Genomic DNA, 16,959 nt, shown 5'->3' with positions numbered 1-16,959 from the left:
ATATGCTATACAGTGAGCTACATTGAGTAACTAACAGATGTTAGTAGACACTGACTGACGCGTTTCGACACATGTTTTGTTCTACGTCCCGCTACGTGGGGCGTTATCCTAAAGTTGAAGTCGCTATTAATTGGCAACATGGTGCCTCAGAGGTTAGCAATAGAGATGAGCGAACACTAAAATGTTCGGGGTTCAAAATCCGATTCGACTGTTCGAACGGGTTTCGAACCCCATTATAGTCTATGGGGGAAATGCTCGTTTCAGGGATACGCAACATTCGATCAAATTCTACTTACCAAGTCCATGAGTGAGGGTCGGGCTGGACTCTTCTCTCTGCGCAGCGTCCCTGCGTCCTCTTCCGGCCTTGAATTTACTCTGCTAGGCATCGGGCCTGGGCAGAGCCGACTGCGCATGCCCGCACTACAAGCGGACATGGGCAGTCGGCTCTGCCCAGGCCCGATGCCTGGCAGAGTGAATGCAGAGCCGGGAGAGGACGTGGGAGCGCTGCACAGGGAGAAGACTTCTAAAGGTAGGAGAAGAACTAGCGTTGATTGGCCGACTGTATAGCATTCGGCCAATCAATTCTGGTTCTGCATCGAATCTTAACTTCGAACAGCTAGTAGTACTCGATCGAGTACAAGTATTTCGAATACCGTAGTATTCAATCGAACACCTACTCGATCGAGTACTACTCGCTCATCTCTAGTTAGCAATGCTGCCTTACAGCCCTGGAGTCTTGGGTTTGATTACATCCAAGGACAACATCTGCAAGGAGTTTGCCCCACGTTTTCATGAGTTTCCTTCCACACTCCAAAAACTTACTAATAGGGACTGTAAACCCTACTTGGGAATGATGACAAAACCTGTAAAGTGCTGTGAAATATATTGGTGCTATATAAGCAAGAAAGATGAATTCATGGTCTTCAAGCAGATGATGTTTGATGGCAACTATTATTTGGTTGTTGCAGAACAGCTAGTCACCATGTTATACATGTTCTATCCATAGAGTACATCAGTCTTCTCAGTTTAATTGATTCCTATGCGACATCATACGTTAGCTTTGTTTTGTGCACTTGAGCTCTGTTTTGTTCTCTCAACTACAGCTTGTCAACTGGATCCGTAAAATATACACACACCCCATGAAGCAGCCAAGGGGCTTGAAACCAGATTTAGTTAGTCACATAGCAACAATAATAAACACGACCACAGTCTCACTCCCAGTACGTGAAATATCCTCAAACACCATCTCAATGTCTTACTTAATTATAAAAAGCGAGATGGTTCTTTTAGGAGCATCCTCCAGATGTCCACTAAATTCATTGATCCGAGTTATTCATCTTTTTCTCACAGCTAAAATAAACAAGACCAAAAAAGTTTCTAAAATAAGAATAGTTGTACCGTACATATGTCCGTGTTGTTGCTGCCAACAGATCCAGCTTGTTTCCACAGAATTTCTCTACAATATCCCACAGAAGAGACAAAACAGACACTAGAAGCATTTGGTCATCATACCAGGTTCCATTAAAGATGACCTTTCAATATCTCCACCACTCCCTTGCTTTGCCTCCTTTTACAGGTGAGGCTCCACTGATTCTGATAAAGTTCCTCTAGCACACACCATTACTGAGCAATCATTTCTGTCATTGTCAGCATCTAATATATTAATTAGGCTCCACAATGTCAGAACGGTGGTCCTAGGCTGGAACAGACAGTCTGAGACCACCTACCTGATAGTAGAGAGTCTAATAGCATATTGGAAATTAATGCTCAGGAATGGTGGGGGCTAGAGAAAAAAAAATCAACTGCTCTAGAATCAGTGGAGCAGCACCTATTGAAAGTTGCAAAAAGTTGGAGCTGGTGAAAGGTCCGCTTTAAGTTGTCCTACAGACCAGTGTCCTTGTGCTTTAAAATTACTTTACTGAACCAAATTTGATTTTTGAGATGGCAATCATGGATATGGTAAGACATTCTCAGAAAGACTTATAAGCTTTACAGCAAAGAGCTGGTGAAAGGGAAAAAACACAATACCATGCAACATGACTACCAAATGCCTAGTGTGCATGTAGATGGACCAAAGTAAACAATAATGCGGCTGCAACAAGAGGTGGTTGCCAGACTCTAAGTGATCTGATATTGATGGTCTATCCTAAGTATAGTTCATTGGCATTGGGACCCAGGAGAAGATAGTTCATCAGTAGGATTGAGCTGATCTTGAGATTTCAGGATCAATTTTAAAATCCAATTTCCGATCATTTTCCAGCCGATCCCAATTGCAATCGTGAAATTTGCTTGATCGGGATCGGAAAAGATCGGATCCCGATCGGCGATCGCTCAACCCTATTTATGATATATACATGAACAGGGTTGAGCCGATCTTGAGATAACCTCTGACCTCGATCCCGCCGGAAAAGATCGGGATCGGAATTCCGATTGCGATCGTGAAATTTACAGGATCGCCGATTGGAATCCGATCTTTTCCGATCCCAATTGCTCAACCCTATTCATCGGCATCGGGACCCTTTGAGAAAAATTGACAGCTGGGTGTTAACCCTTTGAGGTATCTCTCTATACACTTTCAAATGGCCCAATCCATGCCACCAGTGTCAATCTGTATAGAATTGAGAAAGTGACTGGAATGGTAACACCCAGTTGTCAATTTATTCCTAAATATTCAAGATAAATTACAGAGGAACATATTGCAGAGGAATATGAGGAAAAATGCTTCAGAATTACTATTTCATAAGGAATTCAAGTATTTGCTAAGCCAGATAATCCTATTAGCAATTTTTGACCAACTTCCTAAAAAACTACTCTTTGCACTCATTTTGACACCATGTTGATTTGTTTTCTTCTATATTAGATCAACAAGTGATGGACAGCTCAGAGTTAATTCCTGCAGAGAGTCCTGAGACCATGATCACACAGGAAAACACCGTTCCAGCAGTCCCTGAGTACTCCCAGTCCCCATCCGAGACAGCTGTTGGGGACACAAAGTCACTTTCTTCTACTACATCTGTAAATGGTGGAACAAGTACAACTACTACAGAGAGTGATGATGACCGAGCCAAGAAGTTATTGTATTGTGCCCTCTGCAAAGTGTCGGTCAACTCTTTGTCACAACTGGAGGCCCATAACAAAGGTTAGGATTCATTCATAATATTCATGATGATCTCAAGCAGTTCAGTCCTCTGTGTGACTTTGTATCTACTTTATTATGTATTCCTGTTTTCATTATTGTATTAGGTACAAAGCACAAAACTATCCTTGAAGCTCGAAGTGGTCTTGGTCCAATAAAGGCTTATCCACGACTTGGAGGTCTGACAAATGGATCCACTGGACCTCCAGATTCCAACACCCAGGAAAGAACTTTTCACTGTGAGATCTGTAATGTCCGAGTCACCTCTGAAGGGCAGCTCAAGCAGGTGAGTATCATTTTTAGAATGAGAGGTTTTTTACAAGAATCAATTGAGAAATAGGGTTGAGCCGATCTTGACTTTTCAGGATCGATTTTAAAATCGGAATTCCGATCATTTTTCATTCGAACCCGACCTCGATCCCAATTCCGATCCCAATGCAAGCCAATGGGATTTTTTTATTAATCGGAGATCGGATTTTAAAAGCAATCCTATTCACTATACAGCATGGAATCTAACAATTGTTAGAATCCACGCTGTGTAGTGAATGACTAAAGTAGCCAGAGGATTTTTTTTTAATCCTCCGGCTACTTAGTCCCCCCTGGTGTCCACTTACCGCCAGAGATGGCTGGTCCGGTGCCCGGTACCTTCCTTCTTTGCCTTGCTGCCGCTCCACGCTGCTCTTCTTCCTTCGCTGCCCCCTCCCTGCCAGGTTAGGAGAGTGTGGGCGGGTACTGGGAGGGGAGACGTCACGTCTCCCCGCCCTGTACCCGCCCATACTCTAAGCCACAAGCAGCGAGGCAAGAAGAGCAGCGTGGAGCGGCAGCGAGGACAAGAAGAAGGAGGGCACCGGAGCAGCCATCTCTAGAGGTAAGTAGCTGCTAGAGATGTTTAGTTTAGCCTCCCATTCGAATGAATGGAGGCAACCGGCGCGCAGGGGGTTAAGGCTGTGTGCCGGCTGCTTCCATTCATTCCTATGGAACTGCAGCGGAGCCTTCACACTGAGCATACAGCGTATACTCAGTGTGAAGGCTAAGCAAAGGATTGTGGGAAAAGATCACCGAGCTCGATCCCACATAAAAAGATCGTGTTCAGAATTCCGAGCGCGATATTTTCTCGATCGCCGATTGGAATCTGATCTTTTCCGAACACGATCGCTCAACCCTATTGAGGAACCTTTTCAGGGTAAAAAAATAAGGGAATGTGCCTAAAGGGTCTAGAATTCTAGAAAAAAAATAGCTTTATACTATATTAACTTTCCGAGGCAATCCATTCATTTCAATGTGAGGCAGAGTAGGAGGACACTTGTGAATTATTGCATTACTTTACTTCCTCCCTGCTGAGTGGGATAGAGATATAGGCAAATTAACTGGAATCTAATAAGTTACCTAAACAGGCGATTGTTGAAAGAACTTACTGGTTATTATAGCAACATTGCCACAATTTCAGTAGTGTGATAGGGGGAGACATGCACTTTGCAATATAGACTAATGTTTAATATTTCTTGAGATTTTGCTTTTGTTCTAAATACTGAGTAAAGTAATAGATTTTTGTATACAATATTTGATTGGATTTTTTATTAAAACTGCATATGGGAAATAAAAATGGTCTCATCTGGAAACAAGATGCTGGAACAGCATGTTTATGTGTTTAGCCGTTTCATACTTAGAACTAAGTTTTCCATTTAGACAAGTCAAAAAAATATCTAAATGATAATAAATATACTATAAGATATAGCATTTTTTAAATTCATTATTGGTTTTATGGTACAAGATTATATAAGACTAGGTGGTTGTTGTACGAAAATAAACCTGCTTTTCATTTGTGTCTATCAGCACATCTCAAGCCGTAGACATCGCGATGGAGTATCAGGGAAGCCCAATCCTCTACTGAGTAGGCACAAAAAACAACAAAGTCTACAGGAGCTTACGGTATGTTTTGTAGAATTGATTAATTAAGTGAAGATAATTTGTTAATAGGTGCAGCTCCACTAATGCCTGTGAATTTAGAATTTTCTCTCTAGCCCCCACCGTTCCTGAACAACAAGCGCAGTTAGTTTTGGTGCCTGATGTGCTATGTAAGCTCTGTAGTGTCAGGCAGGGGGTGTGACTCAGAGCTCCAATCAGAGGCAGCCAATGTCAGAGTTCAGAATCGCACCCCTTGTCTGCTCCTGTCTGACAGCCCACCTGACAGTACAGAGTCTAAGCAGTTTTGGGGCGTATATGCTAACTGCATAGATTGCTTGGGGACAGTGGGGGCTAGAGAGAAAATCCAACTTTTCCAGTGGAGCATCAGATATTAACTGGTTTAAAGAGCTGGACTTGTTGGTGGGAAACATTCTTCTAGAAGTGAATGAAGCCATGAGTTATCAGTTAGATAAGCAATATGTGTCAGTAGTGGGATAACCCCCTTGCAAAATTTAAATTGAAATTAATATTCTTTTCAGCTGCTTCAAATTTCACACACATGTTGCAAATGCTGTGTGAATAGTGGCAGACTGAGATACATCGGAACCACCATGGAAAATTATTCTGAAGCTCTACCATAAATAATATGCCAATATATATGTCTGGATATGGAAAAAAATGCAAAACTGGGACCTTTTTGCGTCATATCCAGGTCAAGAGCTTGGTAGCGACTTCTACCTCTGTACATCATGTAGTTATGCCCCCTCTGGCATTACATTTTAATTGATCAGTATATCTATAAAAAAAAAATTGCTTACACAACCACCTTGTTGTCTCTGTTCTTTTTTAGACCAGTCTGGTGTTCCCCAAGGACCTTTCAAAAACATTATCTGCAGGTCTTCTTCCCAGCCCTCTAGCAGTTGCAATGGCAGCCGCTGCTGTGTCCTCTCCATTGAGCCTACGTCCAGCTGCCACTCCTCCCCTTCTCCAAGCACCCCCGCTGACACACCACTTACTGCGACCAGCTCCCGGGCCCATCAGAACTGCACATGGGACTATACTTTTCTCCCCCTATTGAGGAGAAGCTGTCTACCTTCACAATGTAACACTAATCCACTGGAACTTGAGCCTGCACAAAAAGAACCAGGACAGGATCTAACCAGCTGCCTCTTGCTCCATATCTACCCTTCCCTCGGAAATATTTAGAAACTGGAACATTCTGCAAACTCATGGACACTGCTTTCCCAGGACATAAGCCACAGAAGAGCCTCGGTGGGATTTCTGAAGGTTATTACTGACTGGGTTATGGGCTGAGAACAGTGAATAAACCTGCCATTAGAAAGAGTCAGGTGGCTCAGGGTCTATTTTAGGGAACTGATACTAGTGATAAATGGATGCACAGCTGGGAATAGCAATAGTTGCGGCATTTTTTTGGTCCTTGGTGGATCGACCTAAATGACTCAGTGGACTGCGACTGAGACGAAACACTGGGTCCCATATAAACTATTTCTGGAGCGTATGAGGGGTATATTGATGCTGCTGTGTTTAAAGAAGCCCTTTCTTTTGCAAAAAGGAGGAAGAAAGTCAGTAATGACGTCTGGCCGTCCATGTGCTTTTTTTTTTACTGCCTAATCTACTCGTACACTTATAAGTTTCAGTTTTTCCAGTTAGATCTCTTTTTTCCAATAACTTCAGGGAAAAGCATATGTTCTTGATTTACAGTCACAAACTCACATTGTGTTTTCACTACTTTGATGAATTATGGCGTTCTCTAACCACTGGGAAAATACATCATCTATATACTGTAAATGTACGATGGTAGTGAGATTTTCCTATGCAGTTCCCACTTGGACCACAGGGTGTCTACACTGAAGAAATTAGCCATAGTATTTGTATTTGTCCAGCGTACACATTCTCAGTGGTGCAGTCTTTCTACGCCAGAGATGGGTAACATGTTCTTGTCCAGTGGCATTGGAGCTACATGCATAGCCTTGTTGGCCAGGTATGATGGAACACAACGTTCCCCACCAGCGGAAGATCCACATGTTGCCTAATCTTGCTTTGAACTGTAGATTTTTCTTCTTTTTTTTTTTCATTGTGCCCCTGATGGGGACCAGGCATGGCTAGAGCAATGTCTATATACAGATATATTTTTGTGGTTTCTACATTGTTAAACAGTGAAGGTCAAGCTACCTTCCCAAAAAATAAGTCTCCTTGTAGATTGAAGCAATGTGCAAATGGGAAATGGTCACTAAACTAGAACATGTCCATACACAAAGTATTTTTTCCACAGTGTATATATTGGAACATTTTTCCAACATATGCACCAAATATGTTCATACAGTAAAATGGGCCTGACATAGGACACCAAAAAACTGTCCATTATGACAATATACCTATTCTTAAAGGGACTGTCCTTGATTTTTTTTTTATGTGGCCTGATCTTAGGATAACTTGTAAATATCTGATCGCGGGCAACTGCTGGTTAGAGATGAGCGAGTAGTACTCGATCAAGTAGGTATTCGATGGAATACTACGGTATTCAAAATACTCTTACTCGATCGAGTACCACTCGCTATTCGAATGTAAAAGTTCGATGCAGAACCAGCATTGATTGGCCGAATACTATAAAGTCGGCCAATCAACGCTGGTTCCTCTCCTACCTTTAGAAGTCTTCTCCGTGCAGCGTCCCCACGGCGTCTTCCGGCTCTGAATTCACTCTGCCAGGCATCGTGCCTGGGCAGAGCAGACTGCGCATGTCCGCTTGTAGTGCGGGCATGCGCAGTCGGCTCTGCCCAGGCCCGATGCCTGGCAGAGTGAATTGAGAGCTGGAAGATGCCCGCGAGGACGCTGCAAGGAGAAGACTTCTTGGAGGATCCAGCTCGACCCTCACTCGTAGACTTGGTAAGTATAATTTGATCGAATGTTGCCTACCCCTGAAACGAGCATTTTCCCCCCATAGACTATATTAGGGTTCAATATTCGATTCGAGTAGTCGAATATTGAGGGGCTACTCGAAACGAATATCGAACCTCGAACATTTTACTGTTCGCTCATCTCTAATCAAGATGTATCCAGACCTTGTACTATACAGTGCAGAGAGCTGGGAACAGATAGCGCCATAGCCTTTATAGTGGTGGGGCACTGTTACTACAGCTCAGCTCTCCATGATATCAGTCTATGCTGAATTGTATTAATGGCTTAATCATAGACCATTAAAAAAAATCATAGACAACCCTTTTAACTGTACAGAAAAAGAAGCCTGTTATACATTTATGTTTTATAGTTCAAGTCATTGGCTTGAACTGTAAAACTCAAACTCATGCTCAAGCCAGAAGCATATCACAATGTATATACCGAAAAAATGTGGTGTAACTAAGGCCTGAAGAAACTCAATCACATAAAAATACACTTATGATAATAGGCAATTTTAACCATAAAGAACATTTATTGGGTGGAATATAACAACAAGCATTTTGCTTTAGCCAACCTATGATACAATGCCATTGCCTAAAATGAAGTCAGCCATGTTTGTTGTTGTTTTTTTCAGCCAATACATGAACAATATTCCCAGAAAGATCTTTCAGTCTTTTATAACATCCATCACTTTTGGCATTGGCCATTATCATCTGGCTGTAACTCAATGTATATAAGCCAATGGCTTATATATGGCCAATGCCAAATGAGTATGGCTACATTTACCAGTTATTCATCCATCAACCTACTTCTATCTAATGTGTGTGTATATAGGTAGGAAACAAACTATATGGAGAGTATAGAAAGTGAAATCGCACTTCCCCCAACGTCTGGAATGCTTCGGACCATAACTCTCTCATCTTACCTTTGCTTATGGCAGAATAATAAACCTGCCCTATGTTTTAGATGGTAGAATAGAGCAGGCAGCCTTGTGTTCTCTCTGCCCGGTGCACATGCTTCTAGAATGAGGTACATTAACCACTTTTGGATCTACTTGCACAATCTGTTTGTCGTCTATAAGAGGCTCGTGTATCTTTGACAATCGTTTTATTTATTTGATAGATGAATTCTTCCTAAAGACTATGCAATTGTTTTTGTGCTACGTATGTATTTTTCGTCTGCATATCTTCCATTTTCTGTATTTGTTCTCCACCTCCCAGCTGCTTGTGTGAGTGAATATAAGCAGCAGAAAAAGTGGAAATGTGGCATTAGTCTTAAAAATCCTAAAAGACATGTATAATAAGCACGCGACTATAAGCTGCTCCTAAAGCAAGTAGTATTAGACAGCCTGACGTAGCAATAATATAGGGACAAGAGGAAGCCATTGGATGACCATTGACCTGCAGCCATTAAGAAGCCAAAGAGCTCGCAATTTCAGAACAATCATAGAAAAGTAAAAGCCCTCTGGAAATATGTATACCAATAAAATAGCTGTCTTAAGAAATACACATCTTCTTAGTTTTGATTCAGCGAGAAACTCTGAACACGCTCATGCTTCTCCATAGGTTTCTATGTACGTGACGTAACCCACCCAAATGGTATGTACCCACCCAATGGACCTTTACAGTTGAATCTACTATAGTACTGGAGATGGATTCACATTTGGGATGTATGGATTCGTATAAGGAATTCTTTTTGGTCATGTGACCAATGTATTCTTAGACTGTAGCAACAATGGCTTTCTTTTGTGCACACTTTCCTCTTCTTTACCCCCATTCATATTAAAGCCAGTAGTTATTTCTAAGTGTAACCCCGGCCAAAATATAACATTTTTTTAAAGAAATTGACCCAACTTGGGTCAATACAGTAATCCTATTCAATATTTTTTTATTTTTCTCCTTGTCCTCCATGTGTTCGTCTTTAGGGGTGTTAGGACAGTAGCGTTTTGTGCATTGGGTCTCCTTTTGGAAACAGACCAGTTTCCAGAACTTGACCCCTTTTAGTCAGGGTTGGGTCCATTTTAGAATACGTTATATTCAGCTTTTTTAAGTTTCACTTGAAATAATATAGCGATATCATTATTGATGTAATGGGGTCATTTACAGCTTGTAGGTACAGTGCAAAAATATACACCTCTTTTTTATATGATCCTATAGTAGAATGGAGGGTATATAAATTAGGTATCAAATATTAGCACTGCCGATATAAGTCTTTTATAAACCTTAAAAGAGGTTTCTTTTGGCTGCACCCCCTCCTATATATAATGTTATAGGAGCACATTTTGGCTCACTATGGTGTCCCTTGCACGTTTTGACCCATTTTACACTCTGCCCTCTCTAGGTCACTTAATGTCTTGTCTAATTCTTGGCACAGTATACAAGCTATTCCCCTAGTTTAGCATGTGGCAACAGCAGCAATAAAGTAACCTATATCCAGACCTGGTTTGCACTGTGTTTAGCTGTTGTAAATAACCCCTAATGTATGTCCATGATCCCACCATATGTAACTTAGCACTTCACTGCTGGAATCATCCAGGGCATGTTATATACATGTATTACTCTTGGCAGCATGGCGGGTAGTGATGCTTGTCTATTCTGCCACATGTTATTTTGCACCTGGGCACACACTGTTTTCATTGATGACCTTAGGAAGCTGTTGTGTGGGGCAGAAGCAAGAAGCATTGCTGTGGTGTGCATCCTGTTCAGTAGATACTAGGGTCACTAGCTGGCAATCTTATCCGAACAAGGCTGTCTTTGCAATAAAATATCCGTGCTGGCATAAGGAGGCACTCAGGATCTTGTCTATATTAAGTAATAATAGGGCAACCCTACAAATGACCTACCTACAGTTGCTCACTGCTATAAACTTTGCAAGCTGCACCCACAGCTACCGTCTTGTGCCACACTGCAGGCTCCTGGCGTCTCAGGCATCTTACTGACAAACCTAATAAAACATGTCTTCCTTTTTGTAAACAAATCTTGCCTCGTTTAATTCTTACAAGACACAAAGTAACCTAGGCAGCGGTTGTTGCTATAATATTATGCAGTGTTTTGTTGCTATGGTGGACACCTTTCTGCAGCGGCCAAGTTAATCGAGCAAGAAGCCCCCAATGAATGAAAGGGTGTATTGCTGAGAGTGTTTTTGGAAATAAGTCCAACCATATTAAAATTTTATGATCTGTGAGGTCACTCCATCCTCTCCATAATCCAGTACCCGATGCAGTAATGTGTTTCTTTTCTATAGACTTGTAGAGAGAAATCTGCAGCGCCTGGCTCATTATTCGATTACCATTTTTCTCAATACAAATCATGTCAGGGTTAGGATTACAGGTTTCAGGCTTCAATGTCAGAATAATCCCCTCTGGCAGTGCACGCCTTCTTATTGTGCTCTTTGCAGCCAAATATTCGCAATGATCCTCAAGATATTATCCAGAGCATGGGGAGTATTCATCAAGTCACACATGCACAATAACAGAAATGATGGATTTCCTACAGTATGTACTGCATACCATATGCAACTTTAGTAAGAATTTTACCATTTTTGTCTTCCATTTTTCTAAGAATAGATCATCATTTTTATTATTATTTTTTTTTTTTGGAGATTATGAGCCCTATATAGGGATCACAATTAGAGATGAGCGAACACTGTTCGGATCAGCCGATCCGAACAGCACGGTCCCATAGAAATGAATGAAAGCACCTGTGACGCTGACTTTGACGGCGGCCGTCCGACGTCACAGGTGCTTCCATTAATTTCTATGGGAGTGTGCTGTTCGGATGGGAGTGTTCGCTCGTCTCTAATCACAATGTACATTTTTTCCCCCTATCATTATGTCTTTGTAGAATGGGAGGAAATCCACGCAAACACAGGGAGAACATACAAACTTCTTGCAGATGCTGTTACCTGGCGGGATTCGAACCCAGAACTCCAGTGCTGCATGGCTGCACTGCTAACCACTGAGCCAACATGTTGCCCGTAGATCATCATTTTTAATAAAAAAAAACCTTTAAAGCCAGTGTGATCATGTCTGTGTCATATCTATGAACGCTAACACAGAGGTACATTCATGCTCAACCTCCTTTCCACAGCTTCCACCAGCTTGTTCTTCACGCTGTAGTAGCTACTAGAGATGAGCGAGTAGTATTCGATCGAGTAGGTATTCGATCGAATACTACGGTATTCGAAATACTCGTACTCGATGGAATACTACTCGCTATTCGAATGGAAAAATTTTATGCAGAACCAGCGTTGATTGGCCGAATGCTATACAGTCGGCCAATCAACGCTGGTTCTTCTCCTACCTTTAGAACTCTTCTCCTCGCAGCGTCCCCGCAGTGTCTTCCAGCTCTGAATTCACTCTGCCAGGCATCGGGCCTGGGCAGAGCCGACTGCGCATGCCCGCGCTACAAGAAAATGGCCGCTTAGACTGTAAGTCTAAGACTGCTTAGACTGTAAGTCTAAGCGGCCATTTTCTTGTAGCGCGGGCATGCGCAGTCGGCTCTGCCCAGGCCGATGCCTGGCAGAGTGAATTCAGAGCTGCAAGACGCCGCAGGGACGCTGCACGGAGAAGACTTCTTGGAGAATCCAGCCCGACCCTCACTTATGGACTTTGTAAGTTCAATTTGATCGAATGTTGCCTACCCTGAAACGAGCATTTTTCCCTCATAGAGTATAATAGGATTCGATATTCGATTCGAGTTTTCGAATATTGCGGGGCCACTCAAAACGAATATCGAACATTTTACTGTTCGCTCATCTCTAGTAGCTACCCATACCTATCGGACATTTATACGGTATCCTCTCAATATATCACAAATGCGAGTAGCCAGGTTAAACCCCAGAAGCAAGGCTTTTTGACAAAATTTTACAATATCAATATAAAACCGTCATCTGTGTTGTTTTATTCCAATTACAGCTTGTAGGGATTTGCCGACCTGTCAAACAGTTTAGTCTCAAAAAAAGGATTTGTTAGAGAGAAGAATAAACAATATAAATGTTATACAACCAGAAATAAGGAGAGACCCCAAGCAGGGGGCAAATAAATGTAAGGAGTACGTGGGATAGATACATTATTATAACAATAAAAGAAAGAAACTAAAAAGCACAGGAGATAAAAATAAAAGTCTCAAAATAAAACCAAAAAAAGGTAAGGAATGGGGAAAGGGGGAAGATAAGCCAAAAGAGAGAAGTCACAGACTACATCAAGACAGAGATATATGAAATGGTAACATTGTCATTCAATCCCTCTACCTGGGGATAGTATTAATAATGGAGATTTGGATTTGGAATGGAGATGGCTATATGTTGCCTTCTTGTATAATATAATGTGGTGACTCCTATGTAGTACGGTACAGACTGATACGCTGGGGGTATGACATTAGGCAGCAACATCTATGCAGGTGGCAATGGTAATAAACTGAAACAGACGAAAACCCTTATTATGAACTCCAGGAGGACTAGCTCCCAAGAGAAGGACCAAGAACGTCAACTCTAAATATCTAGTGAAGGCAATATAGATTGTGTCCCTGGTTTTTGACATAAGGCTTGTACCAGTGGGCAAGCCCAAAAAATTTACCACATATCATCCATGGCGTCACAACCACAAAATTATCTGATACATTTGGATAGAACTGATGCAGTTGTGCAGGAACATAATGAAGCAATTTTAGGGATGGTTCGGTGAGCAAAAACGACCCTGCGATACAATACTGCAACAATGATTCCATCTAGCTAAAAATAGCTCAAATGAGAGAAAGCAGAAACAGCACCGAGCCGTATATATAGTATAATGCAGAACAAATAGGTATAACTGTCACCATAGTTGGTTGTGAGCTAGTCACAACCACCTCAAGCAGGTTGGAACCAATTGACAGAGGGTTCCTCTCTGGATGAACAGCCGCAGGATCCATGGTCACCCTAAAGTGTCTGGAGCTATGCCAAAAGGACCAGGAATAGACCCCTCAATGGGTCAGAAGGAAGGAACCACGCTTCACTCAGGATGGTTCAGTTCAAAGATGCTTTATTAGTCCACAGCACACTACGCCTTTCGGGGTATACACCCCTTTCTCAAGTGTTCATGGAATAAAATAGCGCTTTTTAGTGTTTTTGCTTTATTAATAAATACAGCACATATACAGTATTAAAAATATAACTGGTATTATATGCTCATTTTTTTTTATTTTTTTTTTTACAAATTTTGATACACTGAGCACAAAAGGTTGTCCATCGCTGGTATAGGGGGACTCGAGGGAGAATTTGAGGCAAATCCATCCTAGGACCACCAACAAGAGTCAAAATAGTAGTGAGTTGAGCTATTTGGGCAGCCCTGTAGTACAGTGCAAAAATAGAAAGGGAAAAACCACAAACCCATCATTTATTTCTGAGATATACTTGGGTGCCTATCATTCCAAACAAAACTAGAAATTTGGGAATGTGAGGGAAAAAAAGTTGTTTATGCTAAGTTCTCACATGCATTCCAGTTTGGGGAACCCATGGATGGACACCTAATATGCTTAAAAAAAGCAATTACTCGTGGAGTGTAATAGGGGCCATTGGGGTTCCGCCTGAAAAAGGCGGAAAATTTGGAAAGAAAAGTCCTGCTTACTTTTTTAAAGCGGATTCAGGGTCAGAAACCCCAGGCTAGAGACAAGGCATAGGTGTGAACCTAGACTGTGAGACAAGGAAGAGAACCAAATAAATACAAAAATCTGGGCAAAGCTAACCTTATGGACCGTGCGTAGGAAAGAGAAGAGGTACTCCAGGTTTTAAAATCATGTGATAGCCTCTGAAGTAAGGGAACCTAATTCCATCGGAACAAAAAAGACCTATGATGGGTTAAATTATGTCACAGTCCCAGTCCAGAATCTGACAAAATTCAATCTTGGGCAGCTACCGTAGCATTAAGGAACAATGTCTCTGATTTATTAGCATTTACTTTAAGGCCTGAAACAAGTTCAAAGTCAAGTAGTAAGTTAAAAAAATTAGGTATTCTGGGTGGGGCTTGTTAAAAGGATATAGTCCGCGAATAGAGTGGGGACCTGCCTCAAAATCTCTGATATCTGAGTGAGACAGAATTGCTTGAGCCAGGGGCTCCATTGCTAAAGCAAATAAGGCTGGGGAAAGAGGACAACCCTGATGAGTGCCTCTGGCAAAATGTATCGGAGCGGGAGAGGTAATGGGGAGGTAAAGATAGGCCACTGGGTTATCATAAAGGAGTGACATAGCAATTAAAGTGAGTGGAAAATAAAAAACATGTAGAGTCTGAAGCGGAGTTCACACAGGGGATTTTGGCCAGGATTTTGAGGTGGAATCCAGCTTAACCCCTTAACGCTAAATCACGTACCTGTACGTCAGGGAATGTGGTTAGTTCCCGCATTCCCACGTACCTGTACGTGATTGAGATTGCACGGGCTCAGAAGCAGAGCCCGTGCAATCTCCACGGGAGGCCGGCTGTATCTGACAGCCAGGCTTCCCCTGTAGCAGCAGGGACAGTGATTGCACCGACACCCGCTGTTTAACCCTTAAGGTGCCATGATCCATAGTGATCATGGCACCCTAGGGGTTTGGCCGGGCTATAAAACATGCTGCCGGCTGCCTAAGGAGTCTGTGTTAGCTGTAATTTACAGCTACACGCTGCTCCTTAATCCCTCCCCCCATCGGAGCTCGCTCCGATGGGGGGAGGGTTAACCCCTTGGATGCCAGGACGAGTGGAAGCTAGTCTATGCATCTGCATAGATAGCTTCCTCCAGTGGCGTAACTAGGAATGGCGGGGCCCCGTGGCGAACTTTTGACATGGGGCCCCCCCTCCCCAAACCGATGCCGAAGACCTCGACTGACCCCCTCCTCCGCACTCTATTATGTCCCTTAGTAAGCCCTGCACACAGTATTATCCCCAATAGTGTCCCCTGCACACACAGTATTAACCCCTATAGTGTCCAATGCACACACAGTATTAACCCCTATAGTGTCCAATGCACACATTATCCCCCATAGTGTCCCCTGCACACACAGTATTTACCCCTAGTGTCCCCTGCACACAGTATTATCCCCCATAGTGTCCCCTGCACACACAGTATTTACCCCTAGTGTCCCCTGCACACACAGTATTATTAACCCCTATAGTGTCCAATGCACACACAGTATTAACCCCTATAGTGTCCAATGCACACAGTATTATTAACCCCTATAGTGTCCAATGCACACAGTATTATTAACCCCTATAGTGTCCAATGTACACACAGTATTAACCCCTATAGTGCCCCTGCACACACAGTATTATCCCCCATAGTGTCCCCATATGTCCCACTGTGGACACCTATAAACATTTATTATACTCTGGGGTCTGAAAAGACCCCAGAGTATAATAATCGGAGACCCGGGGGATTAAAACCATTAAAAGAACAGAGACAGTTGCTTACCTGTTCCTGTCGGCTGTCCTGTCCGCTCTTGTCCAGCTTTAATGACGTCAGACGACCCGGGAAGCTGGCCTGGGTCATGTGACGTCAGACACGAATGACGGAGGCCTGGCAGGATCGCGGAGAGGTAAGTAACACTGTTTTTTATGTTACCTTACCCCTCCCGGTGCGCCGATCATTATACTCGGGGGTCTGCAAAGACCCCCGAGTATAATGATAGCCTCTGTGGGCCCCGCAGTGTCACTTGCCGATCCCGGCCCAGCCAGGATCGGCAAGTGAATGGGGCCCGTAATGGACTTTTAAAAAAAAAAAAAAAAAAACGCAGCGGTAGCGGCTGTCACCAGGCCCCCTAATGGCCCGGGCCCTGTGGCAGCTGCTACTGCTGCTACCACGGTAGTTACGCCCCTGGCTTCCTCTATAGACTGCAATAAACGTGTATTGCAAGTCTATAGTTAGTATAGAACCAGTGATCCTCACTGATCGCAGGTTCTAGTGTGCTTACAGCACAAATGTAAAAAAGTTTAAAAAAAAAAATAATAATAAAGTGTGTAAAACAAACAAACAAAACAAACATAGTTACATTTCTTG

The 16,959-nt window shown here is 42.6% G+C and overlaps 1 protein-coding gene across 4 annotated transcripts in view; it reads left to right on the top strand.

Annotated features, from left to right (window-relative positions):
• ZNF385A (zinc finger protein 385A) overlaps positions 1–7,785 on the top strand; it is a 255,673-nt gene extending 247,888 nt beyond the window's left edge. For 2 of the 4 annotated variants that reach the window (XM_075265838.1, XM_075265839.1), the window contains exons 4-7: positions 2,861–3,139; positions 3,244–3,422; positions 4,970–5,065; positions 5,892–7,785. In XM_075265838.1, coding sequence (XP_075121939.1) covers positions 2,861–3,139; positions 3,244–3,422; positions 4,970–5,065; positions 5,892–6,119 — 782 coding nt within the window. In that variant the 3' untranslated portion in view covers positions 6,120–7,785. The remainder of the gene's footprint in view (positions 1–2,860; positions 3,140–3,243; positions 3,423–4,969; positions 5,066–5,891) is intronic. The other 2 variants (XM_075265836.1, XM_075265837.1) reach the window with 1 other exon arrangement.
• Positions 7,786–16,959: the final 9,174 nt, after the last annotated feature.

This window comes from Leptodactylus fuscus, chromosome 2 (assembly GCF_031893055.1).
Source record: "Leptodactylus fuscus isolate aLepFus1 chromosome 2, aLepFus1.hap2, whole genome shotgun sequence".
NCBI classification, from domain to species: domain Eukaryota; kingdom Metazoa; phylum Chordata; class Amphibia; order Anura; family Leptodactylidae; genus Leptodactylus; species Leptodactylus fuscus.
This window is presented reverse-complemented; position numbering and strand designations above follow the sequence as displayed.